General features: G+C 38.4%; 1 protein-coding gene across 23 annotated transcripts in view; it reads left to right on the top strand.

The window, feature by feature from the left end:
* Trip12 (thyroid hormone receptor interactor 12) overlaps window positions 1-27,098 on the top strand; it is a 118,031-nt gene extending 90,933 nt beyond the window's left edge. For 7 of the 23 annotated variants that reach the window (XM_027397409.2, XM_035441076.1, XM_035441075.1 and 4 more), the window contains 16 exons: window positions 969-1,141; window positions 1,439-1,512; window positions 2,180-2,379; window positions 3,112-3,239; window positions 3,820-3,971; window positions 5,956-6,098; window positions 7,305-7,461; window positions 9,390-9,488; window positions 13,628-13,742; window positions 14,012-14,166; window positions 15,314-15,478; window positions 19,260-19,424; window positions 22,033-22,146; window positions 22,491-22,585; window positions 22,858-22,961; window positions 23,549-27,096. In XM_027397409.2, coding sequence (XP_027253210.1) covers window positions 969-1,141; window positions 1,439-1,512; window positions 2,180-2,379; window positions 3,112-3,239; window positions 3,820-3,971; window positions 5,956-6,098; window positions 7,305-7,461; window positions 9,390-9,488; window positions 13,628-13,742; window positions 14,012-14,166; window positions 15,314-15,478; window positions 19,260-19,424; window positions 22,033-22,146; window positions 22,491-22,585; window positions 22,858-22,961; window positions 23,549-23,745 — 2,236 coding nt within the window. In that variant the 3' untranslated portion in view covers window positions 23,746-27,096. Of the gene's footprint in view, window positions 1-968; window positions 1,142-1,438; window positions 1,513-2,179; window positions 2,380-3,111; window positions 3,240-3,819; window positions 3,972-5,482; window positions 5,624-5,955; window positions 6,099-7,304; window positions 7,462-9,389; window positions 9,489-13,627; window positions 13,743-14,011; window positions 14,167-15,313; window positions 15,479-19,259; window positions 19,425-22,032; window positions 22,147-22,490; window positions 22,586-22,857; window positions 22,962-23,548 lie in introns of those variants that run through there. The other 16 variants (XM_035441079.1, XM_027397414.1, XM_027397410.1 and 13 more) reach the window with 5 other exon arrangements.
* Window positions 27,099-27,702: the final 604 nt, after the last annotated feature.

Here is a 27,702-nt window from a genome sequence, read left to right as displayed (position 1 = left end):
CCCGTAATGTCATCTAAAAATCAAGGAAGATGAATTCTATTTTCTTTTTGTGTGTGCTTTAGATTTCACTTATAAATAAAAGCAAAATTAAAAAAAAAAACAAAACTTTGCTGCATCCTTTTAAATGAATAGCTATAAGAAGCCGCCATTCTGAACTAGTCTGGGATATTTGAGTATCAAAAACATAAACCAGAACAAAAAAGACTTGAGGCATTTCACTTTTGTCTTAGTTTATATGAACTATGCTTTGAGTGCTTCATGGAGTTGTATAATTAGCCACATTTTAAGTTTGACTATATTTGACTTTTGTCAGAACTTTGAACAGGAAGAAACAGTTATCAACTGATGTAGCCATTCATTTAGAAGTATGTAGCAAAGTAAATGTGAAGGTTAATTTTTATTTATTTATTTAGTTTGATTTTTAAGAAATTTATTATGTATATAACACTCTGCACACCAGAGAAGGGCACCAGATCTCATTATTACAGATGGTTGTGAGCCACCATGTGGTTGCTGGGAATTGAACTCAGGACCCCTGGAAGAGCAGTCGGTGCTCTTAACCTCTGAGCCATCTCTCCAGCCCCTAGTTTTTATTTTTATATCATTATTTATTGTTTTTATTTTTGCAAGTGAAATTAAAGTAAAATTAAAAACAATAGAGGGTTCTTTCCCTCTTTTGAATTTAGTAGGGAAGCACAAAATACATCAGGAGTGAGTGTGCTCAGATAGTAAGCCACTGATCACATGAATTCACAGTGGCCAGAGATCATTTTATTTTATGCTTTTACTTGAATTAAAAAAACTCATTTAGTTGCTGTTTATAACAACTTGTATTGAATAATTTGATTTGTTGTTAAATCTTTTAAGTACTTTGAACCATAAGAAAAGGAAGTTTTTGTTATCTTTTTAAACTACTAATATGTTGACTGCAAATAATAGAATAACCTTTTTTCTTAAATTATCTTGAGCTTTTCTCTCAACAGAGGATCACAAGCTTTAAAATTTTTCAACACACATCAGTTAAAATGTCAGTTACAAAGACACCCAGACTGTGCAAATGTGAAGCAGTGGAAAGGCGGTCCTGTCAAGATTGATCCCCTGGCTTTGGTGCAAGCGATTGAAAGATATCTTGTGGTTAGAGGTAAGATATCTTGTGGTTAGAGGTATTTTCCATCTACCTACTTTACCTGTGTTGTTATGAAATTAGCATTAGAGAGTATATTGCTGTTTCTGATATACCTTAGGTATATCTGCTTCTACTAGAAATGGACATATGTTAAACTTCCTTAATGGGCAGTATTTCAGAATTTTGTAGCTCTTTCTTTTTCGTATAGTAGAATGTCTACTTCTTTTTAAGAAAATAAAAGTTTAACCAATGTGTATAAACTTCTATCTGACACCTAAAATTTCTAGATAACTATCTACTCTCCCCCCTTAGGATATGGAAGAGTAAGAGAAGATGATGAAGACAGTGATGATGATGGATCAGATGAAGAAATAGATGAGTCTCTGGTAAGTTATTTTTTACATAGTAGTATTGTAGTATATGCTCATCATGGCTTTCCATGGATTCAAATGGCCTCATGTCAACCATTGTTGGAAAAAAATCACAAAAATGAGTAATTGTTCTAGTAATTAGTGACTTATTTTAGTGTATTTATATAATCATTTTGTTACTAATTTCTTGTTGAATTTGCTTATAAATTGGAATAATTTTTAGTTGTGTATGTAGAGGGAAAAAATAGACTAATATAGGTTGAGTATCCCTAAAATGAATTCAAAATCTGAAATCAAATGGATGCTGCATATGCAATATCTGCATTTGCGAATATGTGGTAGGTTGTAGAAAAAAATGGAAATTACATTACTTGTACCAATATTCAGTTGGCTTCAAAGCTGTGGATGCAAAATACGAATTGTCTAGACATGGGGTCCCATCCTTGTGTATATGCAAGTATACTTAAAACAAACAAACAACAAAAAAACAACACTTCAAAGAAAAAAATTTCAATTTCTGAGCATTTCTGTCTTTAAGCATTTCAGGTGAGTGATTTGGGCTTCCGGAGGATCTGTAGTTTTAAACACCCACCACAGGTCTTGTTTTCCCAGCAGATATGTCTTGGTTAATACACAGATGTCAGTACTTATGCTTATATGGACCTTTCTTTGCTTTATTCAGGCTGCTCAGTTTTTAAATTCAGGAAATGTAAGGCACAGGCTACAGTTTTATATTGGAGAACATTTACTACCATATAACATGACGGTGTATCAAGCAGTGCGGCAGTTCAGTGTACAGGCTGAAGATGAAAGGGAATCTACTGATGATGAGAGCAATCCTCTGGGAAGAGCTGGTATTTGGACAAAGACTCATACAATATGGTAAGTCTGAACTGGTTTCTCTTGGAAGTATATGATCTTTGTTTTGGAATTCTTACTAAATTCATGGCCCTATTCTATGAGGAGAGGAGAACCTAAGCCTTTCCATATTTAATATGCATGTGTGTATTCCTCATTCTGTCTACTAGAAAACATGTTTATAGGCAGTAGTCTACTTTTTGATTCATTTCCGGTCTTTTTTTTTTTTTTTTAAGATGTATTTATTATGTATACAGTGTTTTGCCTGCATGCATGCCACACACCAGAAGAGAGCACCACATCTCATTATAGATGGTTACAAGCCACCATGTGGTTGCTGAGAATTGAACTTGGGACCTCTAGAAGAGCAGCCAGTGCTCCTAACCTCTGAGCCATCTCTCCAGCCCTCAGTTCAGGTCTTTACTGGAGTCAAAATGATGTGGTATTAGATTATAAGTTTGATAGCTCTGAGTCCTGTGGCATTTGGACACAGCTTTTGTGCTGCCTTTAGTGTCTGCCACTAGTAGAAGAGAACATTTCCTAACCTGGGAAAACTTGCTTACTTAATATTTTCTTTTAGGAAAACAAACTCTTGAAACCCTGAATCCAGATAGGGAGGGAGAGTGTAAACTTCAGAGAACTCTTAGGAATTCTGTGACTTACACATTAGCTTTGTTGAATATAGACATTAGCTTTTTTGAATAATTTTCACATTTAAAATCTCCATTTGATTTTTATACCATCTTATTCCCATAGGTACAAACCCGTGAGAGAGGATGAAGAAAGTAGTAAGGATTGTGTTGGTGGCAAAAGGGGGAGAGCCCAAACAGCTCCAACAAAAACTTCCCCCAGAAATGCAAAGAAGCATGATGAGCTATGGCATGGTAAGGTGGCACACTGAGGGAAGCAGATTGTCAGAGGGCCTGACCTCAATGCATTCCTGCTTCTTAAAACTCATTCAGAGCTTCAGAACGCTTTGGGTACAATTAAGAAATAAATTACTATAGTGTGATTACTTTAATTAAATCTTTGACTTTAATGTCTAGCAAACAAGAATTAAGTATCTATAAAATTAAAATGAAAAATTAGTTCCTTTTAATATTTTAAGAATTCATGGCTTCATAAAGGGTTAAATGCATTCAATCACTAAAGAAGAGACTGCTGGAGGCTTTGTCTTGTCACCAGCAAACAGATTGGCCCTTAATCTCAGATGACAGCTACAGGGTGGGAATGCAAAGGAGTTACCTTTTCTCCTGTTTGGGTGTGTGTGTCAGTGGAAGTTGAACATTTTATATGCCTGTGTGTTATATATACAAGGTTAAAAGGGAAGAAATGTCTGATAGCATTGAGATACCAAGAAGTTAAACATGACATAGCTTCAAATGGTAAAGATGACTCTGGGCCTGAAGGTTTAGTTATTGTTACTTTAATCAATCAAAACTCAAACTTTTTTTTATTCTTTAGATGGAGTATGCCCGTCAGTAGCAAATCCTTTAGAAGTTTACCTCATTCCCACATCACCTGACAATATCACCTTTGAAGACCCATCCTTAGATGTGATCCTCCTCTTAAGAGTTTTACACGCCATCAGTCGATACTGGTATTACTTGTATGATGTGAGTAATGTCTCTTCATAAAATCCTGTGTGTCCCCTTACAGTTTTCTGTTTAGTAAATGAATGTTCTATTACTCTAGAAATAGAAACAATGATTCATGTATACAATGAACTCATTTGTGGAACTTAATATTCCTGGATTAAGTCTTTATTTTTTTAAAGAAATAGCCAAACATTATGTCCTAGTTAGGATTTTTATCAGTGTGAAAACTGTGAACAAAAGCAAGTAGGGAGAAAGGGTTTATTTGGCTTATACTTCAATATCTCTGTTTATTATTGAAGGAAGTTAAGGCAGGCACTCAAGCAAGGCAGGAACCTGGAGGAGGCTGCAGCTGATACAGAGGCCATTTAAGAGTGCTGCTTTCTTTACTGACTTGCTTCTTGTCGTGGCTTGCTCAGCCTGCTGTTTTATAGAATCCAGGACCACCAGCCTGGTGGTGGACAAACCCACAATGGACTGTGCCCCCCACATCAGTCACTAATTATATATCCTGTAGCCCAGTCTTTTGGAGGCATTCTTTTCAATAGAGGCGTCTCCCTCTCAGATGAGTATACCTTATGTTAAACCATAACATAAGTCACTGTTAAACCACAACATATTAATATTTTCACAATATAAAACATAAAGCCCACAGTCTTTTAAAAAATAACCATTCTCTTTAAAAATCCAAAATCTCTTCTAGAAGTTCAAAGTCCTCAATTGTGGGCTATTGTATAAATCAAAATTAAATACTTCTCTTTCTTCAAGAGGGAAAAACCAGAGCACAGTACCAATCTGAACAACTCTAGAACTGAACTTCAACAGTGTAAAATAACTCAGTTTCCAATATCTGGGATTCACTATCTTATGGTTCCTCTAAGACGATTGGGTCACTTCTAGCTTCCTCTGTTGGGCAGACTGCCTGTTTTTTAAGCTCCACTCCCAATGCTGCTACTATCCTTGATGATCATCCCATGGTACTACATCTCAAAAATGTTGGGGTCTTTTGCAAATGGGCTGCACTTTCACCAACAGCCTCCTCTGGTCTCCAGTCTCTTCAGTGAATTGAGCTATGCCACAAGGTGTTAAGCCTCAACCTCTCTTTATAACCCCTTCATGTGTTCAGATACTACCTGGGTGACTGTCAAGTTCAGTTGCCAGCCTAAGGTAAAACCTTGGTTACCTCTGGAACACAGCTTCTGTGTGTTGACTCTGAGGAAATACTTCGTAGAAGATTTCACCTCAATGATTCTAGTATGTTTGTAATCACTGCTAATTTCTCAGCTCCAGGTAACAAGCATCAATTGTCCCTGTTACTCAAAGGTTTCTTTCCGATGGTGCTGGTCTCTTTGTTAGTCACAGCTGAGCTAACTTGAGCCCTATCTGACAAGAGCCAGAGGTTTTTAATTCAGAGTATGCCGTGGTCCTGATACAATAGTCTTTACGTGTCTCTCAAACTTCCCCTGTAAGTTCACAAGCCAGGCTTCCATCCTCTGCATCTCTAAGCATTCCTTTCCTCCACACTCCCACAGCTCAGCTCACCCAGGTTTGAATGCTTACTGGTTGTTCAACCCAAACACGAAAGGTCCTTCCATGGTTCTTCACAAGACAACACTGTCAAGGTCTGTTGCAGCAGTACTTCACAGTCCCGCTACTAATTTCTGTCCTGTTCAGGGTTTCTGTTGCTTGGATAAAATACCATGACCAAAAAAAGCAAGCTAGGCTCCCTCCTCTCAGATGACAGTTGCTTGTGTCAAGTTGACAGAAATCTAGCCAGCACTCATTTCTTCATGTAAAGATTTATATTGAGTAACCAAGTGGTATACCTCATTTCTTATATAGTGTGGGGAAGAATGAAGGAAACAGCTTTGTGGGGTTTGGCTACAGGAAGTTTCAGAAATGGGAAATACCATTGAGGGACTTGGGATTGTATGTGAAAACTTGGTGAAATCTACAGGCCTACCTACTTACGAATAAAGAAGAGGTTTTTTCTTTTGTTTTACAGAATGCTATGTGCAAGGAGATTATTCCAACTAGTGAATTTATTAATAGTAAATTAACAGCAAAAGCGAATAGGCAGCTTCAAGATCCTCTAGTAATCATGACAGGAAACATCCCAACATGGCTCACTGAGCTAGGAAAGACCTGGTAAGACAGTTCCTTTGATAAACTTATAAATGTTAACATGGTGTTGATCTTTATTTGATTTGATTGGTGTAGATGACTTGTTCAGATCTTGACCTAGTGTAATATATGTTGACAATTTGGCAAACTCATTGAAGGATATTAGAATAAGGGTAGTAAAGTCTTTTGCCTTCCTAACAGTGATACTTCAGCGGTGTGGCTGCTTGGTTTTCTGAGCCTTTCTTGATCTAGATACTTTAGTTATGGTAAAAAAAGTCAAGTTAGAAATTGAGTTTTTCACTTGGAGTCACCGTATTCCTACATGTTACTATATTGTACAAAACAAAGATTCAGGTTGACAAATCAAGAGCTTTTTTCAAAAAGGAAAATAAAATTAAACCCTTAAAGTCATTGTAGGAGGTGTCTTGGCTGCAGGATCTATTCATTGAAAATAATGAGCTTGTTCTTGGCAATCATTTTCTTTTTTTAATGCTAAGCCTGTGATGAATATCATGAAATGGTAAAGCCATTAATTATTATATGTGGAGCCTGGAATGTTGTTGAGCTTTTGTATGGCATGGGGGTTTGCATGTCCTTAAAGCTTTGGAATAGGTTTAAGATGATTATGGGTAGACAATTGTAGATTCCATGTAGAAAGGCATATAGAATACATGATTGTTCAACATTTAGAGATCTCATCAAGAGCCAGTGTGATGTTGTAGGCCCACCCGTTTGAGAAATATTATAGATCCCCCCCCCTTTTTTTTTTTTTTTGAGACAGGGTCCCTGGCTATCCTGGAGCTTGTTATATAGAACAGGCTGGCTGAACTCAGAGATCTCCCATCTCTGCCTCACAAGTACTAAGATTAAAGGTGTATGTCACCAGTGTATTATATCCTTAAGTTTTTTTTCCAATATAGATTTTTTGATGTGTTTTTTCGTGTTTTTGTTTTGTTTTTTTGTTTTTTTTGAGACAGGGTTTCTCTGTGGCTTTAGAGGCTGTCCTAGAACTAGCTCTTGTAGACCAGGATGGTCTCGAACTCAGAGATCCGCCTGCCTCTGTCTCCCAAGTGCTGGGATTAAAGGGGTGCGCCACCAACGCCCGGCAGATTGTTCCGAGTGCTACAGTGGTGCAATCGGTTAGCGCACGGTACTTATACGATTTTGATGTGTTTTTAAATGTCTTCTGATTCTCACGCAGATGGTAAATTTGTATTTTATCTTTTACAGCCCATTTTTCTTTCCTTTTGATACCCGACAAATGCTTTTTTATGTAACTGCATTTGATCGGGACCGGGCAATGCAAAGATTACTTGATACCAACCCAGAAATCAACCAGTCTGATTCACAAGACAGCAGAGTCGCACCTAGATTGGATAGAAAAAAGGTAAGTATTTCTTAAGAGTATTTATGCTGAGCTTTCTAAAATAAAGGCAGGACCTAAAGTGCTGCATCTGATTTTGCCTGTGGAGTAACAGCCTTCACTGATCTTATGTCTGTGTGTAAGTGTGCTTATGCATTCGACTATAAGAAAAGATGTGGGTTTGCTGTCAACTGGAGGTTGTGAGCTTCCTGGTGTGGGGGCTGGGAACCAAGTAGCAAGCACTCTTTAATTGCTAAGCCCTATCATTTATCTTTTTAAGAATCACCTCTGTTAGTATATTTTCCCACAAGCCTCCTGAAACTGTATAGTCTGTTTTGTTTTTTTTTTTTTTTTTTTTTTTTGTCTTCTGTTATTTCTGAAGTAACATCCTTCATTTAGTTACCATGATGCTTACTAACACACCTTAATTTACTCGCTTAGCATGTCAGCACATTTGAAAGAGAGTGGAACAGAATCCCTTATATATTTTGAGTCTGTCCCAGTCAGCTCCATATTTGCTTCTAATCTTGGCATGTAGTTGTACCTAAACCATTTCATGTGAGATCAGTACCAGCCTTTTGACCTTCGTGGGTGGGTGGGTGGTGGGTGGGTGGGTGGGTGGGTGTGTGTGTGTGTGTGTGTGTGTGTGTGTGTGTGTATCCCTGGTTGTCCTAGAACAAAAGGCATGCATGACCACTTGGCTGACCTTCACTGTTCTTTCGTTTGTTGTTTTTTAATTTTTTTTTTCATGGCTTTTCTGTGGTATCTTCAAGTTTTTATTTCAAAAGTCTCAAAGAGCCATAAGGGATAGCAAAAGAAGCAAGGAGGGCTTGCAATTAGAAACACACACCCAGTGTGTTTAATTAACAGCAAATCATGTTACTTCTTTATCTCATTTTCTCATGAAAACTGCATCATCAGTAGTGTTGCCATATTGAAATGGTAGGACCTTTATCATCCTCATGGTCCTGTTAGGAGGCATCTTGTTCTCATATCAGGGCAGTTCAGAGCCTAGTTTTCCAGCTTGCATCTCTCCTTAGTCATCTCCACACCTACTTCTTTGTCATCAAAGTATAAATGTGCCCAAGGATATTTCATGTGGCTGGGACTCTGAATTGTATCAAAGTATAAATGTGCCCAAGGATATTTCATGTGGCTGGGACTCTGAATTGTATCAAAGTATAAATGTGCCCAAGGATATTTCATGTGGCTGGGACTCTGAATTGTATCACTGTTTGGCAAAGCAGCAAAGATCTTTTCTCTAACTTGAATTTTCTAAATTTGCCATGGATCAGGCTATATTAGTAATTATATCTAGCTTTCTTTCATATATGGAGAATACTTGTGTTGTCCAACAAAACTTCCTGTGAAGACATAACTCATGTCTATTCATCCCAGTTAGGGAATCCACAACAGAATGAAGCACAGATACCACCAAAGTCTAATGTGGTCAAAAAGAATTTTATTAGGGTTACTTGGGCAGAAATTACTCAAAAGATAGTTGCATTATCAAAGCCTACCTCAGCATGGGTGGGTAAAAGCTGGGACACTGCACAGCCTACAGGCAGCTCAACAGGTTGGAGAGTGCCACAGTTGGTCTAAACCTCTTCCAGGCAGCTCAGTTGGTTTCTCTTTCTTCTAGGTTCTAGGTTTCTTCTAGAACTTCTTCGAGTTCTCTTGCAGCTCTTCTCCTTTGAGAGTGTTTTTTGCATTTGAGCTTTACTTTCCCTGAAAGGGATTTTTATGTTTTTACTGTTTTTAATCTGGCATGGAGAGTAGTGAATCTGGTCCCTGTCAGGGACTTGTTAGTGTCTTTACCAGTGCAGCTACTTTAGCCTTCCTGAGGGGTGTGCTTAAAGGAGTGATTTTATTTATTTATTTATTTTTATTACTGCAGTAAGTGCTACCTGGAACATTATTCATTATTTCTTCACAAACATTTTCTTTGTTAGCGCACTGTGAACAGAGAGGAGCTTCTTAAACAAGCTGAGTCTGTGATGCAGGACCTTGGTAGTTCTCGGGCCATGTTAGAAATCCAGTATGAAAATGAGGTGAGTTTTGGACTCCATGATGGTGTTTTAACTTGTGCTCTTGATAAAATGTCATTTGTGCATATTGGCACTATGAAATTCTGAAAGGCAGTTGGGAAATTTGTTTTAAAACAACAACAACAACAAAAAGATTTGTTCTTCTTTCTCCTTAATTATATGAAGTTCTCCATTTTTCCGGGGTTTAAGTGCAAAATAAGAAACAGGATTTTTCCTGGCATCATTATGCACATACTTACTTGTTCATGAAAAGAAAGTCTGGGAAATAATAAGGGTCAGTGCTGGGAAAATGAAGCAACCTGCTCAAGGGGATAACTAAAATATTTGTGTTGGGGTTCTGAAGATGTGACTACATGGTTCCACAGGTAAAGGAGGAAGCTACTTGCTTTGCAGGCCTGACAGCCTGAACTTAATCCTCTGATTTACATACATTCATCTTGACACACCAAACACTTGTATTGAACATACACTGAAATCATTCTTGCTAGGGCCATTTTGAGCTACAGATTAAACCCTCATTTAGAAACAGTTTTTAGAAAGTTTTATTTCCTTTTTATGGTCACCAAAATCTGGTTTATATAATTTTTTGACATCTTGAAACACACCATTCAACATGCTTACCAGTCATTTAACAAATATCCTTAGCTTTTATACATTAATAAGGCAGGCAGTGGACTGGCTGAAGTTTGGCCAGTCCAGGTCACAGACCTATGTCCTTATGTTGTGTAAATTGCTCTGTCGTCTGTGATTAAAAATGTTTTACTACTCCCCCTCTCTCCCTCTCCCCTCTCCCTCTCCCTCCTCTCTACTCTCTCTCTCCTTCCTTTAAAACAGAATTAGAACACTATAAGTTTAGTAGTTTTGTCTACAATGTTACCAGTAGCTATTTAAATAATTTTAGTCATGGCTTTGATTTTTCACCCATTTTCTCAAACATAATTTTTAGAAACACTTTCTTGAAAATTCCCTTTGGTCACCAGAATAAAAATATAGAGGTCTGTGCTGTGTCCTGAGAAATATATTATGTGTTAGTGATCTAGGTTATGGCAGAACTGCCACATTCTTACAGGTCAGTTGGAGATTCCTAAGAAGAGAAACAAAAACAAAAGGACATTGCAAATGATTGGTATAGATGCCACATGAATGGGGCATTTAGACAGGGACGTAAGCCTTGACAAGACAAGAACTTGATAGGACAACTCTTTAGTGGAAAGAGGACATTTTCCAGCAAACTGGGACTTGAACTAAGGGATTGGGCTTTGCTGATGAGTGACGTAAGCCAGTGTTGTTTTAGAAGCAGAGGAGATGGAAAAGGAGGGAGGTAATGAGTTTGGAAGCCTTTTAGTATTGGTTTGGATTTTTTGTTTTGTTTTTTAAAACCTTCTCCCAAAATAGCTTTTGCTCACAGGATGTGGTACTCAGATTTCTTATTTGTAAGAATGTGTAAAACCTTTCCTGTGAATCACCAGGTGTGTTTAAAATTGCTTTCTATTTTGTTACTCTAATGTTTTTTGTTGTTGTTTTTTCTGAACAATGAATTATTTTTTTCACTCTGATCTTCAAATTGTAACTGGGATAAAACCTAGGGCTAGTGAGATGGCTCAGTGGGTAAAGGCACTTGTCACCAAGCCTACCTGAGTTTGATCCCTGAAACTCACATGATGAAAAGAGAAAAGTCTAACACAGATTGTTCTTTGAAACCCAAACAGTTGGGTTGTACATACATGCATGCATTTGCACATGCAAGACACACATGTATGAACTATACATAAATAGTTATAATTAAATGAGACCTATAAGAGTTCAGAACAGCTTTTCTCTGACTCTGCTTAGGATTAAGGTTTAGTGGGTCTTCCCTATTCTGAAAAAGTTATGGAATCCAACATCACTGGGAAAATATATTCATCACATCATGTTGCTAGAATGGCTAGCAAACTAAAATAAATAAAACAGAACATTTCCTGGCATATAAATATGCTGGTTTGTGTTAACCTTGAGGTAGAAAGACTATTTTAAGCCAAGTTGTTCATGTTGGTTTTCATTCTAGTTTTTATATTTGTTTGTTTGAGACATAGTCTCCTATTCTGTATTTTTATTCCTGGAATATCATATTTTCCTCCCTTTAAAAATGGAAATAAAGGCAGACAATTAAATAATTGTGCATTTAGTGGAATGCCTAGGCAGAATACTCCTGACCAGCCTCAGTAGGGAGTTGCTTTGCTTTAGTGGGTATGACATAAACTTTCAGTAACACCTGTAGAATTTCATACTTTTAAGTAAAATCCATTTTACTTTTAGAAATAACCATTTAAGAGAAAGTAATAGACTTACCATTTTGGGGTGATTTTGTGAAAAGGGAATTAAATTGCCCTGGAGTGCCACCCTGTGGACAGCATGTGTCACTGAATGTCCTAATCTTTTCCTTTTCTCCAGTGGCTGGAAATGAATGGAGAGCAAAATACGCAAGATCCCTACCACTGTGTAGGTTTTCTTTTAGTTTTGGAAGGCTTCCCCCTCCCCAACCCCCTACTCGTGTTTACACACACACCATGTTAAACTATGTGATCAAGAAAGATAGAACATGTTGGGTAAGGTGTTAAAGTGGTTTTAAGGTGACATTTAACTTGGAAACAAGTCCTTGCTGTTAGGGAGAATGGTTCTCTGCAGAAGAACAATGTGTTCCAACTATCATGGTATCAAGGTGGCTAGAGCTTCTAGTAAGTTAGGCTAGAGCAACAGGAGTCACAAGATCAGTGATGCTGGAAGTAGGGATCATATAGACTATTAGGCTATGATAAAAATATTGACTGTGCTTTGAGTTTCATAGGAAATGTCACTGTTAATATAGTATGTAGGATATTAGGAGCACTATTGTATGTGGTCACTGAGCAAGCACAAACAGATCCAATAAAAGGAGAGGATGTAGAGAATCATCAGTTTAGAAATGTTTTTAAGGCAGAACTTATTTTGTATATTGACTTGTTTTGATTGTGGGGAGTCAGAAAAGCCAAAGGTGGACTACCAGATTTCTGTTGGAGCACTCACTTGTGGTTAAATAGTGATACCCATTTACTCATGTGGACTTCTGTGAACATGGTGGGAGCCAATCAGAAACGACTTCCTGTGTATAAACAGTCACTCCTTTGAAAATTGGAATTAAGATGGTAGACTTTATCAACTCTTAAGATGGTATGGACCATTTTAAAAGTAAGTGAAGTAATAGTAAAATAATACCCTTTGTTCACCCAGAGTTTGTGGTCACTTGAACAGATTGTTGTTAGATTATGATTTTGAACTGTGAGACTAGTTTATTATTGCTTGTCTTTGTTTATTATGGACTAAACTGGTGGAATCTTGCTAGAACTTGGAGGAATGCTGAGTCTGAACACTGCTGCAAGCATGTTGATAATGGTGCTGTCATGTACAGGCTTTATAAGCGGAACAATCTCCTTTGCATTTTTTTTTTATATAGCAAAGCCTAGTCTCCAAACTAAACTAATGGATCAGAGCTCCAGCCCCCCCCCCCACACACACACACCACCACCTTGATGGAATGCTCTTGTGTGTGTGACACTGATGATTGTCTTGGGGTTCCAGTGTACCCTTGGACTTAAAGGGGCACTGACTAACCCTTCTGGTTGCTGACATGAATTCAGGCCTTGAATTTTACCCCTTAGACTCCTATTAAATGCATGTTAGACTATACAGGCATTCAGGGCAGTCAAAATAATTCTCATTTAAAACTTGCAAGTATGTAATGGAATAATGTTAAAACCCAAAAATGTCATAGGAAAGAAACTAGTGTTTGGGGGAGATTGGGAGGCTTCATCTGAGAAAGTGGAACTTGAGTTGGCTTGGCATATGTAAAGGATACCATGTTGAACTCTAAAGGAAAAATTTATACCTGAGGTAGGAATTTTGAGCCATACAATTGAAATGTTGGGTTCAGAGAGGATGATAAAGGGTTTTTGATGACCAAGATTCAGGGAATGTCTGTTCTGGAAAACCGTCTCATGCTTTCTGCCAAACACTTTGTGTGAGTATGCATGTTGCCAAGAGATTTCCAGGGGAAAAAGGCACCACAATTTCTAAAATGAATGTTTTTTTGTTTGTTTTTGTTTTTGTTTTGTTTTTCCTTCTAGGTTGGTACAGGTCTTGGGCCAACGCTGGAGTTTTATGCACTTGTTTCTCAGGAACTACAGAGGGCTGACTTGGGTCTCTGGAGAGGTGAAGAAGTAACTCTTAGCAATCCAAAAGGTAATGTACAGCTGTGAGTTGGTCAGTTTGTGTTACTCAGATCAGGTAAGGGGGCGCCTCCATCCTGGTTAGTTTCTGCTGGGGCTGTTTTCTTTGCCTCTCATTCCCCCCCTCCCCATTTTCTCATTTCTCCAGTGGGAAGACTTTTCTAATTTAGAGGCTCTTGCTCTAGTTTTGTGAATACTGAATTTCTTATTGTTCTTAGTTACCAGGCTTTGTTTTGTTCGTTTTGGAATACTTCATCTGAAGCTGACTTGCTTATTTTACAGGAAGCCAAGAAGGGACCAAGTATATTCAAAACCTCCAGGGCCTGTTTGCGCTTCCCTTTGGTAGGACAGCTAAGCCTGCTCATATTGCAAAGGTTAAGATGAAGTTTCGCTTTTTAGGAAAATTAATGGCTAAGGCTATCATGGATTTCAGATTGGTAAGTTTAGGACTGTTTTCTTATCTATAATTTTGTACAATATTCTTTGAAAGTACCTCAGTCCCCTGCATTCAATTCTGTGTTTTAGAGCAGGCTGCTCTGATTTGAATATGAGCACAAAGTGCTTGAGAATTTTGTTTAAAATGTCAATTCTGCTTCTGTAGCACACATGTAAGGCTTTCCTGTGTCCAAGATGACATCACCCAGCCTCTAGTCTTTGTAGCATTCTTTTTAGTAGCCAGAGCTCAGAGTCAGGCAATGTAAAGATGGCATTAATTGTATTTTTGGCAGGATTCAATTTGACTTTTTAATTCAACAAGAAAGCAATGTGCTTTGTAGGTAAACACATTGTATTTCTGTTAGAATGCTTCTATGAAAATAAACCAAGTGATCAATATTTATGGAGGTTTGAATATTTCTGGACTTCATTTCCTCGTCTCACATTTTTTTGAGATAATTAATTTATCAATATGGCTAAAACATTTTCATTTGGTAAACGTCACAAGTTTATGTTCTCTTTAAAGAGGTGTATACAGATTATCAGTTATTTTAGAAGTACCATTCATTTTAATTTTTTGTTTTAAGTATGTTCTTCATTTTACCTTTTCTGATTTCAATATTAAATTGTATTGAGTTTACTTGGTTGAAAATAAAGTAAAATTCCATTGATAAACACTTCATAGTGTTTCAGAGGTACTCATGTAAAATACTTTAATGTATGTTCATCATTGGTGTTCTTTTTTGTGTTATGCTTAAATAGGTTCTTTTATTATACTTCCTTTTTATGAGCATTGATTGGTGTTTTGCCTATATGTATGCCTGTAAAGGGATATCAGATCCCCTGTTGCTAGAGTTACAGACAGTTGTAAACTGTCATATGGGTGCTGAGAATGGAACCTGGTTCCTCTGGAAGAGCAGCCAATATTCTTAACCACTGAACCATCTCTCCAGCTTACTTAAATAGGTTCTTTAGCATTCTAAAATGTTGACAGATATTAGGGCCCCAATTTGTGGCTCTCAGTTTCAAGTAGAGAAGAGTTTCTAAGTTTTTTTTTCTTTAAGAGTATATTTGACCTTTTCAAATGACCTCTTATAAAATGCCTTTTACATCTAGTTATGACAAAGTATGTTGCTTGTTCCCTTTCAGGTGGACCTTCCCCTTGGCCTGCCCTTTTATAAGTGGATGCTGAGGCAGGAAACTTCACTGACATCTCATGATTTATTTGACATTGATCCTGTTGTAGCCAGATCAGTATATCACCTAGAAGACATTGTCAGACAGAAGAAAAGACTGGAGCAGGATAAATCCCAGGTAGGTCTGGAGGCAATGCCAGGTATTTGATCAGTTCTTATTCTAGAATCATGAGGCTTCTTAACTGGTTAATTTCATAGTAATATTTATTTTTTTAATTAAAAATGTATTTATGGGTGCTTTGCCTGCATGTATGTTTGTGTACAACTTCATGCAGTGCCCTCGGAAGCCAGAAGAGGACATCAGATTCTCTTGAATTTGCCTGTTGTCATGTGGACCTAGGAACTGAATCTAGATCCTCTGAAAGATCAACAAGTGCTCTTAAGCAATGAGCCATCTCTCTATCCCAGTAATATTTCATTTTAATAGAGATGCTTAATATGTCTTTTAAACTAACAGAAGCACGATTTCTCAGTGTCCCCACTGTGATCTTTAATAACAGCAAGTGGACGTCTTGATTTCCAAATAAAATATACTTCTAATGGAAGTTCTGATACCACTTATCTTAAATTGTAGATAATCAGATACCCTCTCAGTAATTCTTCAGAAAAGAGCTTCTCTATTTATCGGTCTCCCTTTTCCTCTTCACCACAGGTGTGTTTGCATTGCGAGATTATACTACTACACCTAGCTTAGAAATAGTTTTTAATGGTTGTTGTCAGGCTGGGTCTATACAGCTCAAATGTAAAGCACTTAAACTAGCATGTATGAGTTACTAGACTGACTACCCAGCATTATTAATCTAGAAAAGGTTCGTGGAGGTTTCTGTTTCATCTCTCAGATAATCTGGAGCTCCATATCATTACTGTCTTTCAAATATATGTGTTACCATCTCTTTAGACTCTATTATATGTATGGGTATTAGATAGCAACTCATCTTATAATTTATTTGTATTATGTATATATGACTGCCTGTATTTAACTTGGTATACTGCATGAGTACCTCGTGTATAAAGAGGCCAGAAGAGAGGGCATCAGGTCTCCTATAACTGCAGTTATAGGTGGCTGTGAGCTACCATATGGATTCTATGGACAGAACCTAGGTCCTCTAAGATCGGCACTAGTACTGTTAATAGCTGAGCCATCTTTCCAGCTTTAAGATTATTTAAAGTAAGACTAACAAACTAATAAAAGACAGATTGCACCTTGATGGGATAAATACAGTAGATCCTGGAAGATGATTTGGAAGGATATTCATTTCATCTCCTAGTTATGTTTATGAGGAGATAATGTTTTTAAACGTTAATTGTGAGCACCTAGGAGGCAAGCCTCTGGATATACTTGTGTAGGGTTATCTAGATTAAGTTTAGCCTCTGATAGTGTATCTGTGTTGCTTGTCGTGGTTATGTTAATTGACGTAGAAAGACTAGCTCACAGTGAGTGGCTCTATTCTATTAGCAGAAGATGTTGGATTTTGTAAGAGTGTAGAAAGTGAGCTGAGCATTAGCTTGTATGTTATTCTACTGCTTGTGACTGTGAATGGTACTATTAATAGTTCAAGTTCCTGCTACTTGACTGTCCTGACACAGGCTATAGTCTGCTATAAACCTTTTCCTTTAAGTTGCTTTTCTCAAAAAAAAAAAAAAGTTTTGTCACAGCAGCATCAAAGAAACTAAGTGTAGGTCCATTTTTTTTTCTATGCAAGAATTAATGTCATAATTATGTTTAGAATTTGAGCTGAAGAGACAGCTCAGGGGATAAGAGGACTAGCTGTTCTTCCTAGGGGATCTAGATTCAATTCCCATACCTACATGATAAGTCACAGTCATCTGTAACTCTAGTTGCAGGGGTCTGACACTGACTTCTGGAATAGACACACAATGCACACATGAGTGTTTCTATTTTTCGAGACAGGGTTTCTCTGTGGTTTTGGAGGCTGTCCCGGAACTAGCTCTTGTAGACCAGGCTGGTCTTGAACTCACAGATATCTGCTTGTCTCTGCCTCCCGAGTGCTGGGATTAAAGGCATGCAGTGCCAATGCCCAGCGCACACATGAGTGTGTATTCAAAGAGATACATTTAAACACATAAGTAAAAATAAATGGATAGATACTTTTTAAAGTTCTTTAGAGTACTGAACAACTGCAAGATTTTTGTTATGCTTATGCCCGTGGAGTCCAGAGTTTGATTTTGGATGTTCCTTAATCATTCTGATGTTTTGAGATACATCTCTCATTGAGCCTGAATCTCACTGGTTGGCTAGACTAGCTGTTCACTGAACTAAGGGACTCTGCCTGAGTCCGGATTCCTACCCTAAACTTCACAGACACTAATACTTTAAACTTCTATCACATTGTTTAGCATGTATTACATAAGTAAATAATGGGAAAGAAAGGGAAGGAGATAAAACTCATAGCATGTTTTGATTGCATCACATAAACCGAGTCTTCTAACTTTATTTACACAAACTTACTCTGTAGCCAAGGATCCTCCTGCCTGTCAATCCCAAATGCTGCAAATAAAGGTGTCTGTCACAATGTCAGATTTATGCAGTGGCAGTTAAAACCAAGTTACACAACCAGCTGAGGTACATCCCTGGCCCACTGCCCCCATGTTTTATAAAACATACAAATGGGGCCCATTTTTCTGGTTCAGATTTGACCTGTTTGTTTATAATGCTGGGGACCACACCTGCTACTTTGTGTCTGCTAGGCGCTAGGCGAGCACTCTGTTACTGAGCTAGACCTTTAAGGCCCTTGGCCTGGTAGATTAAATTCTCTCATGATTGTTAGGAATGTGTTAAACTTAAGTTTGATCTAGTATATAAGCCAGAGAAACTAACAGTTCATTCTTTTTAAACATGTTCTAGTTGTACTGCATGTTACAAATGACTATGTAATCAGGGAGTTGGGATCACTTTGGTATGTGACAGGCTGTTTAGCAACAAGATGGCTTTATTTATTAAAAACTTGTGTACACAATCATAGGTTTCTTAAGAAGGATATTTTGATATGCATCATTGTACTTTACACATTTTTTTGCCCTCATACCTTCCCCCACTCCACTTTCTTCAACCAAGGTAGTGTCTTTCTGCAGTCATGTCTGTTTCTGCATGGGCAGGTGTGCAAATGTTCTAGAGAGCCAATGAGAGCAAACCCCTAGTATTTCCTTTGTCCCTCTTCCTTGACTTTTTCATATTCTCTTCACTTGTTCCTCCATAATCCTGTCTGCTTTAATGAAGGGTAATTTGAGAGCTTCCTAATGAATCAGCATTAATTAAATACCTTCATTTTCAGGACTTAAATTTTTGTGTTATTGATCCTTAATGATTAAAAAAAAAGTAGCATTTTATGTAGACCCTTTAAGTTGTAGACATTTAAACAATCCTCTGGGTTTGATATAAATTAGCTCAGCTTTCTTAGATGTCCCTCCCTCCCCCTTTCCCCCAAGTACAAAGGTGTGCTTTACACTTGAGCCTTGTAGGGGATGGGAAAAGTTTATTGCTGTTACTAGGTAGTACATTGCCTATAATTTTCCAAATTATATATACTCTTGGGTATACAGTTAGGTTCATCGATATTGGCCTAGAATTAAGAAAAGATATTTTGTTAAAGCTTAACAAAAATGCATAAGGACTTCTAATATGTGATGTGAGTGTGCTTACAGGGAATAACTACTCAGTATGGAAACTACTCCAGCAATCTTGATCCTCTACACAAAAATAATTGTATCCTGAGGTGTTACAATGATTTCCTTTGTGATTCCAGTGACCTTTAATATGTAGACTATGACCAAAAATCTAACCATGAACTAAAGAAACCATCAGTTGTTATAGGATGTTTTATTTTTGTAAATACAATATAATTTTGCATGAATTTTTGTGCTCTTCTCTCCATTAAAAGACCAAAGAAAGTCTACAGTATGCATTGGAAACTCTTACAATGAATGGCTGCTCGGTGGAAGATCTGGGACTGGACTTCACACTGCCTGGGTTTCCCAACATTGAACTGAAGAAAGGAGGGAAGGATATACCAGTCACTATCCACAATTTAGAGGAATACCTAAGAGTATGTATTGCTTCTTTTCTGCAGAGCCATAGGAATTTGTCTTCTGTGTTTCTATGAGGAGGAGGGGATTTAGGTTGGTGGAACTTGGTCCCTGACCTTCTGCCTGTGTGGACCTTTGCTAAAGACTTTGCACATCACTGGGACCACTCTTAGAGGCCCTTTCAGCCTTTGTAAGCTTCTGTACATTTTGTAGAGAGCAAATATTTTATGCTGAAACAACAACATAGAAACCCTAAGAAGTTAACTTTCTTCACACTTTGAAAATACACACAAAATTCTAAACATAGGAGGTGAGACTTGTGGATAGACAGATGGACTTTGTGGATTATTGAAACACAATCTTCCACCTAGTCTCATAACCTGCTACCAAAAGCTGCATGTTGAGTAGGTCTAACATGATCCACTTTTAAGATGACCCTCAACATTGTGAGCTCTGTCTGCTGCTCACCTCAAGGGTGACTTGGAAAAGGGACCTTATATTTTATCCTTTCTTGCTTCAAAGGACACGGTGGATTTCCTTAGCTGTTGTTCACCCATCAAAGGCTCCCATCATGATGGTGCAGCATTGTATAAATGCCCTTTATCTTCTCTGAGGCTGGGGGGAGCTCCAAGGCTGGAAGGTTGCACATTGCATCCCTTTACTCTGCAGAAAACATGTTTGTGTTAAAAGTTTAACACTTCTTTCTCGGTGCTTCACGTAAGCTTACATTGACCCAGTCTTTAAGCTTGATTTAATACTTTCAGGAAAAACAATGTGTAAGGTATCAGTGAAAAGGAGCTGCATTTTTGCCCTTGTTTTAGGCCAGATGCCTTGGCAGAATTGTTTTTAAAACACCAACATAGGCATACATAGCCACACTTTGTGTTTGTTGTGTTCACCCCAAAGTGCATTTACAACTGTAGACTGAAGTTTGCTAAATGTAGGAGAAACTATTTCCTATTGCATGCAAAAATTAGAAGCTATAGCTTTTCATTACCATTGTTTAAAACTTTGCATGAGTTTCTTTCTGAACATTGGATTCAAGCTAGAATATTCATTTCGAAACCCTGACCTTTCTTAAAATATTGTGTGGGACTTTAGGGCCTCTGAAAACTTTAGCTCTAGTTTCTTTGTTTTCTTTCAAAAGAAGGTAATCCAAGATCCTTGGCTTCCCAGCACTCTTGTGACTCAAGTAGTTCCTTTTAATAACTAATCGGGCTACATTACCTGTTTCTTGTACTGTCTTTGGGGAAGCTGCTTTTTAATCTTATAAATAATGCGTAAACATCCATACCTTTGCTTTTCTAAAAATCCTTTATAATTGTTTTAAAATAGTTGTTAGTGTTCAGGTGTCTGTACTGGCCTTCCCTTTGGTTTCTGACATATATGTCTTCAGCTGCAGCCAGTAAGAGTACCACCTGTACACATTCACCACATTCCCCTTTTTAAAGGGGCCCTATCCAACTCCTATCCTCCCTCCCCCACTTCCTTGTCCCCAGGAACCAATCTCTGCCTCCTTTTCTTCCCCTTCTCTCGTTGCCCCTCCAATAAACCTCCTTTGTGAGTCCTGTTGTATGGTGTGGCTTCTGGTTGTTTTTTAAATTACAGCAATAGTAATGATTTCGTCTTAATCTGAATATCCTATGTACCAGTAAATTAACCAGGGTCGATGGGCTGAGTAAGTTTAGAGCTGCTTTTTCTCATCCTCAAATTTTGTTGTCTTGCATGTCCAAGCTGTATCTGTTTCTAAAAAGAGACATACACTGCAGAAGATGGTTATCAGGACTTCACAGGATTTAGAAGTCAACACTCCACATTAAAAATTTGGCTGGTTGCTAATTAAGGATCTTGAAATGTTAATCTTTAATTTCAGTAACATTTTAACCCCTTGGGACATTGTCTTTGGCTTTTGGTAAGACAATGTGATTCTCTGCTGGAGGGAGGGTTTTCTATAAATGAAGTTTTAATACAATGTAAAAATGTGGCAGTTTTGACATTGTCTTACTGGTCAATCCCCAAATGAGAAGTTTACCTCACTGGCCTTTTACTTTGAGATAGTCTGGACGTTTAATCGTGTGTGTGTGTGTGTGTGTGTGTGTGTGTGTGTGTCTGTGTGTGTCTGTCTGTCTGTCTGTCTGTCTGTCTGTCTGTCTGTCTGTGTGTGTGTGTGTCTCTGTCTCTGTCTCTTGCTGTCCTACAACTCACTCTGTAGACCAGGCTTGCTTGCGTGCGTGTCTCTCTCTCTCTCTCTCTCTCTCTCTCTCTCTCTCTCTCTCTCTCTCTCTCCTCTCTCTCCCTCCTCCCTCTCCCTCTCCCTCCCCCTCCTCCCTCCTCCCTCTTTCCCTCTCTCTTCCCCTCCCCCCTTCTCCCTTCTCCCTCCCTCCCTCCCTCCCTCCTCCCCTTCTCCCTGTCTCCTTGCTGTCCTACAACTCACTCTGTAGACCAGGAGGCTGGCCTCAGCTCAGAGGATGTACCTGTCTCTGCCTTCCAAGTGCAGAGTGCCCAACCACCACCTGGCTTAATTACGTTTTGTTTTGTTTTAGTTTTTAAAGTAATTCCAGAAGGTCATTTACTATAAATAGTAAATTTGGAAGTTTGTGGAGTTTTAAAAATGGCTTCTTTTTGCAGTTGGTGATATTCTGGGCACTCAATGAAGGTGTTTCTAGGCAGTTTGACTCGTTTAGAGATGGATTTGAATCAGTTTTCCCACTCAGTCATCTTCAGTACTTCTACCCAGAAGAAGTGAGTAGATCACATCTAAAAGACCCAAGTCATTTCTGTCTGTGTAATGATCATACCAGAATAGTTTACCATTCTACAGCCTTTTGGCATAAGGGATTGGGAGTTTGGGGAAGGCTTAAGAAAGTTTGTTAAATATGGGTGTTCGGAGGTGTGGGGGGGGGTGTATTGGATACTTGTATGGAAGTAAATTACAGCTGCAGCATTGTTGCCCAGTCCACCATGCTGCTCAGTGTGAAGGGGACTTGGTGGGGTAGCACCCTGGAAGCCATGTTCTTAGACAGCTACTTGTCACCACGTATGTGGGTGTTTCTTTACTAATTCTTTATCCTTATTTCATCTCAAAGTTGGATCAGCTCCTGTGTGGCAGTAAAGCAGACACTTGGGATGCAAAGACATTGATGGAATGCTGCAGGCCTGATCATGGGTATACTCATGACAGGTAAGTGTGGGCTCTTCATTTCTTCAGTTAATAGTGAAGAGGGGTCAACTCATCAAAGTTTGTGGGAAGATTTTTCTAGAATTGCATATAGTTAAGGTTGTTCCATTTGAATTTCAGCTATGACAACAAAATAAACTTTTAAAGTGTTGTAATGAGAATTCATGTACAACCATATCTGAAAATAGATGTCATTATCAGTGATTATAAATGAGGCTTGGAATATTGTCATAGTATTTCAACACAAAATAATTCTGTTCTACTTCTTGTTTTAGTCGGGCTGTGAAGTTCTTGTTTGAGATTCTCAGTAGTTTTGATAATGAACAGCAGAGGTTGTTTCTTCAGTTTGTGACTGGTAGCCCACGATTGCCAGTTGGAGGTGGGTAGTATCTGTGCTTAGTCTTAATTCTAACTGTGAGTGAAACAGTCCATTACTTGGGTGGGGTACAGTGTCTCTTAGTTATTACAATAAGCTGCTTAGGAGTATGTGAAGAAATACTGGCAGGGAGATTCAGAGACTGCTTTAAAACATACACAGTCACTAATGTACAAGAATGTTGCTTAAATTCTACAGTGTTTGCAAATTTTAAATTCTTAGTTGACTTAGAGAAGATTAGATTCTAAAAATTCAGTTGAATGAGTCTCTTTTGCTTGTTCGGATATTTTAATGTTTATTTTGTATATGAGTGTTTTGCTTGTCATGTTTGTCTGAGGCCAGAAGAGGGTGTTGGATCCTCCTTGGACTGGAGTTAGATGTCTGTCAGCTGCCCTGTAGGTGCTGGTAATTGAGCCCAGGGCTTCTGGAAGAGTGGCCAATGCTCTTAGCCCATGAGCCATCATTAGCTAAGGCAGAGAAGTACGTTTTGTGGCAGTTTAACACTACAACAAATCAGTGATGTGTCATGTGATAGTAATGGCATTTTATAAAATGAATCAAATTTCTTGAACTCTTTTTCTCTTAATTAGGGTTCCGGAGTTTAAATCCACCTCTGACAATTGTGCGGAAGACATTTGAATCAACAGAAAACCCAGATGATTTCTTACCCTCTGTAATGACTTGTGTGAACTATCTTAAGTTGCCGGACTATTCGAGCATTGAGATAATGCGTGACAAACTGTTGATAGCAGCAAGAGAAGGCCAACAGTCGTTCCATCTTTCCTGATCACAACAAGAAATCAGTGTCTGCCTATTACAGCAAAAGAAAACAAATCATGATTTCTTTTCTATGTGTCACCTGAGTCAAGGAAACATGTTCCTCCTTCTTGTTGTAGGAAAACGGCTTGCAGATTATAATTCATAATGGCCCCGTGGACTTCAAGTGATCAGGCCCTAAAGCGTTGTTGTGATGAGGTTTCTTTAGCAAGTTCTTGTTTAAATTATCATTTATTTGATGAGTGAAGTTTTTAACTTGCTTTGCTGTGTGAAATTTCAAAGGGATGTTTTTTCAGGCTGGAACAATAAATGTCGCTGTGCAGTTTAATTCTGGGCTGTGTGTATCCATCTAGCTAAGTTTGCAGTATGTTTCTTCCAAAGACAACTCTTGTACATAAGTACAGACATTAAACTCATGTGTATTTGACAACTCTAGTTTAGTAAATGGGTTCTGTGTGTTTTCCACCTCTCTAATTATCTTTTCACACACTTCATTGCTGCCTCTGCAGTTCACAGGTTTTGTTTTGTCTTTGTTTTGTTTTTAAATAATACAACATGAATAGTTAAGATATTTTCATTAGCCCTGGGCCTTGTCATCTTAGGTTCTTTCAAATTAAGATAAAATTTAAAATTCATTGAATTGAAATATATTCTCAATATAATTCCGCCTTTGTAACTAGGTAGGTAGCCTTTTCTTATAGCTTAGTTTTAATATAGTTACAGAGCACTCCTGGCTTTTTGCCAAGTGACACACTAGGTCTGTTTACATGGCATTCCCATCATCCTCTGCAAAGGAGGAAGGAAAGCGCATTCATTTTTCTGTGTAGGTTAAAAAGGTCCATTGCTTGGGCTGGCCAGTATTTATCCTGTAGCCAGACCATTTTAAATTGATGTAAAGTTTTAGATGAATTACTTTTCATTCCGTATTGGAGTGGTTTTTTTTTTTTTTCCTTCCCTTGCTCCTGTTTTTAAGTTTTGTTTTCAGTCTTTATCTTACTCTCATCCTCTCCCAGCGTTAATTGCAGACAAACTGTTCAGCCTTTGTCTCCACACAGATCATAGCACCTGTAAACAATGCTGTCTATTTGTTTGTGTGCTCATTTCTCAGATCTGCAATAATCCATCAGGTTAATGTTTTTTACCTAAAAATAAAATAAGTTTGCTTCACCGCTTTTGTTTATAGTTCTGTGCTGTACACATGCCCACCTGTCTAAGATAAGCAGTATGGTTACATTTCAGTTGAAGTTGAGTGGCCACAAGTCCAGCCATGGTGGGTCTTGCTGTTTACAGCTAGCTTCTTGAACATAAAATGTGGAAAGAAAATGGGAGCTGGTAATTTTCTTCCTAAGGCTCAAATGAAGACTAATACATTTGAACTCTGCGCCTTTATCTCCTTCAAACCGAGATGTACCATTTTTTAAAAAAACTGAACTTTGAAGAAACTAATTGTGCTGATTCTCTTGACATAGAGCCACCCTCTTTATCCCATTGCCCCAAGGGAAGATAGTAGCTTAGTTTACTACTGTAACTCATTCTACATTGACCTTGCCTTATGTGGAAACATCCCCTGCTGACAGAAATATCTTTGGTAGTTTGCCCAGTCAGTGTGGAGGAGTTGGGTCCAGTAGGTCTCTGCTCACAGAGGCTTGTAAATGAGCAATGTTACTTGGAGGAGGGAGAGAGTTGGGTTCTGTAACTTCACCCTGTTGTCCAGAAGATCTGGGCCCCTTTGTCTCCAGTTCTGGTGTTTTACAAACAGCACAAAGATTTTGTGTGAACATAGTAGTTTGTTCCTCACTTTTTAAAGATCTGTTAAAATGTAGACATCTGTACAAAACAAAGTGATGTTTCATATTAAAATAATCTGTATTTGCATTTTATACCTGTGGTGCTGGCAGATTTGGCTTCATTGATTCCTTGCATAAGTTGAATGCATATGATGGTTCTGACTGGAATGTTTCAGAACCCCAAGTCATTGAAAAGCTTTCAGTCATCAGCTTTCTGTTCTTCAGTATAAGAGACCTGTGGTTAATTTGGGATCAGGAAGACCACATTTTGAAGCACTCTCAGCAGAGGCCTTAATTTTGCACACTAGGGGAATGTATACCTGGCTTGCTGTGCTCCAATCTCTCTAAAGGTTTGATTCAGGGGCCAGCAAGCACCATTGGTATGCTTTTAAACACAGCCAAATGCATTGTCAGGATGTTAACCGAATCTCTTAACTTGTCCCAGGAGAGTAGACTGCTTAGAGGTCTAGGTGGCAGTTGGTGTCGTGGGCCTGCCCAGCAAAAGCATATCAAATAACCACCAACATTGGGAGAGCAGTGAGAGGTTCTGCTGAGTCTGCCTGTTGTCAAACTGGGCACACCTCATGAGGAGTGGTGCCACCCATAGCTGACCACCTGTTCTAGAGTGACTTCCTTGGGCATCTTATGCATGAAGGCCACGTACTAGAAAACCAGCTTCTGCATCTCACAGGCAGGTTGTCCCCACTCCCCCCAGCACTGTGCAGCCATGCCTAATTTTTTTTCTTTTTTTAATGTGGTTGCTGGTAACCTAAAATAGGTCTTCATGCTTATGGCTCAAACACTCAACCCAATGAGCCATCTCCAAGTCCATCACCGGCGGATTGAATTCACCTTGTTGTGCAATTCCTTTTTCATTTCTTACAGTAAGTACAAGTTGAAGAAATAGGATGGTCACCATTACCCCAAGAAACAAGTGCAACTGGTTGGGAGGAAATGTGTAAAAGTATGTTAATGTGCCTAGGCTTTCCTGAGGGGTTCTAGGTGTTCAATTAACAGAAGTGACCTCCATTTGTTTCTTTTACACTTTGGTTTTCTGACCCATTTTGCTTTCCCTGTTGTAATGAGAATATTGTCTTGAACTGTTGTGCTCTGTATGATTCTTTGAGAAGTGGTGTTATATAGGTGTTAGGTTTGACATTGCTGTAGCTGGTATCCATAGTAAGTAACCTGGTGACAGGTCACTGGAAAGTCCCAGTTACCCAAACAGAATACCAGGCAACTCATAGCACTTAACTATGTCTAAAAATTGGCATATGCCAAGAAGTTCAGATGAACAACTAATGGCAAGAAGAAATTCCTTAACGCTTACAGGCTTGTTCTGTATCAAGGTGACGTTCTTCAATAATGGAAGAGGAAGATTTATTTTTACTACAAATGGACTCACAACCAAATTGATAAGCAACTGCTGTACTCTGTAAAGTGTTCTTTCTCTTTTGATCTGAATCATTTATATGAACTGCTGGAATAATGGAACTTCAGACTACAAATGTGTATGTAAAATTGCATCGATGTCCCGACTCCTGACTATATTTTTAATAAATGGCATTATCCTTCATGGTTAATTCTGTTACATTATGTACAACCAGAGGGTGTTTTCTGACAGATGGTGTGTAAAGGTGTCTTTGAAAATCTGCTTCTGGTAAGTAGCAGTAATCATAACAATATTGGAGGTAGGTTGCCTAGAACACCAGGAGACTGCCAGCTCAGATGTGGAGCAAGGTGTTCACTATTAAGGGAGTCCTATGCACTTGGTAAAGCCTTTTGCCTTCACCTATAACAAATGCCACATAAGTCTTATTTCTAAAACAAACAAAAAAATGGGCTAGCAAAAACAGGTGGGTTTAAATACAAACTTGTCTTGGTATTACTGCCTAGGGGCGAAAGCACTTTCCTATAAAAAAGGCTGTCACATTTGAGAGGTGCTGTTAAATAGTTTGCAGTGTGAAGCTGTACATCCAGCCCTGCTTGGGGCTTGGGGAGCAGCACTTTGGGGTTGAAGTAGTTCTGGGGATTGGTATCTGAATGTTATGGACTTTGTAGATGGTGGTTTAGTTTTAATTTTTAGTTATGTACATGTGTATGGGTACACAGAGGCCACAGATGTCTGGTTTCTCTGGATCTGGAGTCAATAGGTGATCGTGAGCTGTGTGGTATGGATG

This window comes from Cricetulus griseus, chromosome 2, assembly GCF_003668045.3.
Source record: "Cricetulus griseus strain 17A/GY chromosome 2, alternate assembly CriGri-PICRH-1.0, whole genome shotgun sequence".
Classification (NCBI taxonomy): domain Eukaryota; kingdom Metazoa; phylum Chordata; class Mammalia; order Rodentia; family Cricetidae; genus Cricetulus; species Cricetulus griseus.
Note: the sequence above shows the minus strand (reverse complement) of the source record. Positions and strands in the feature narration are given on the sequence as shown.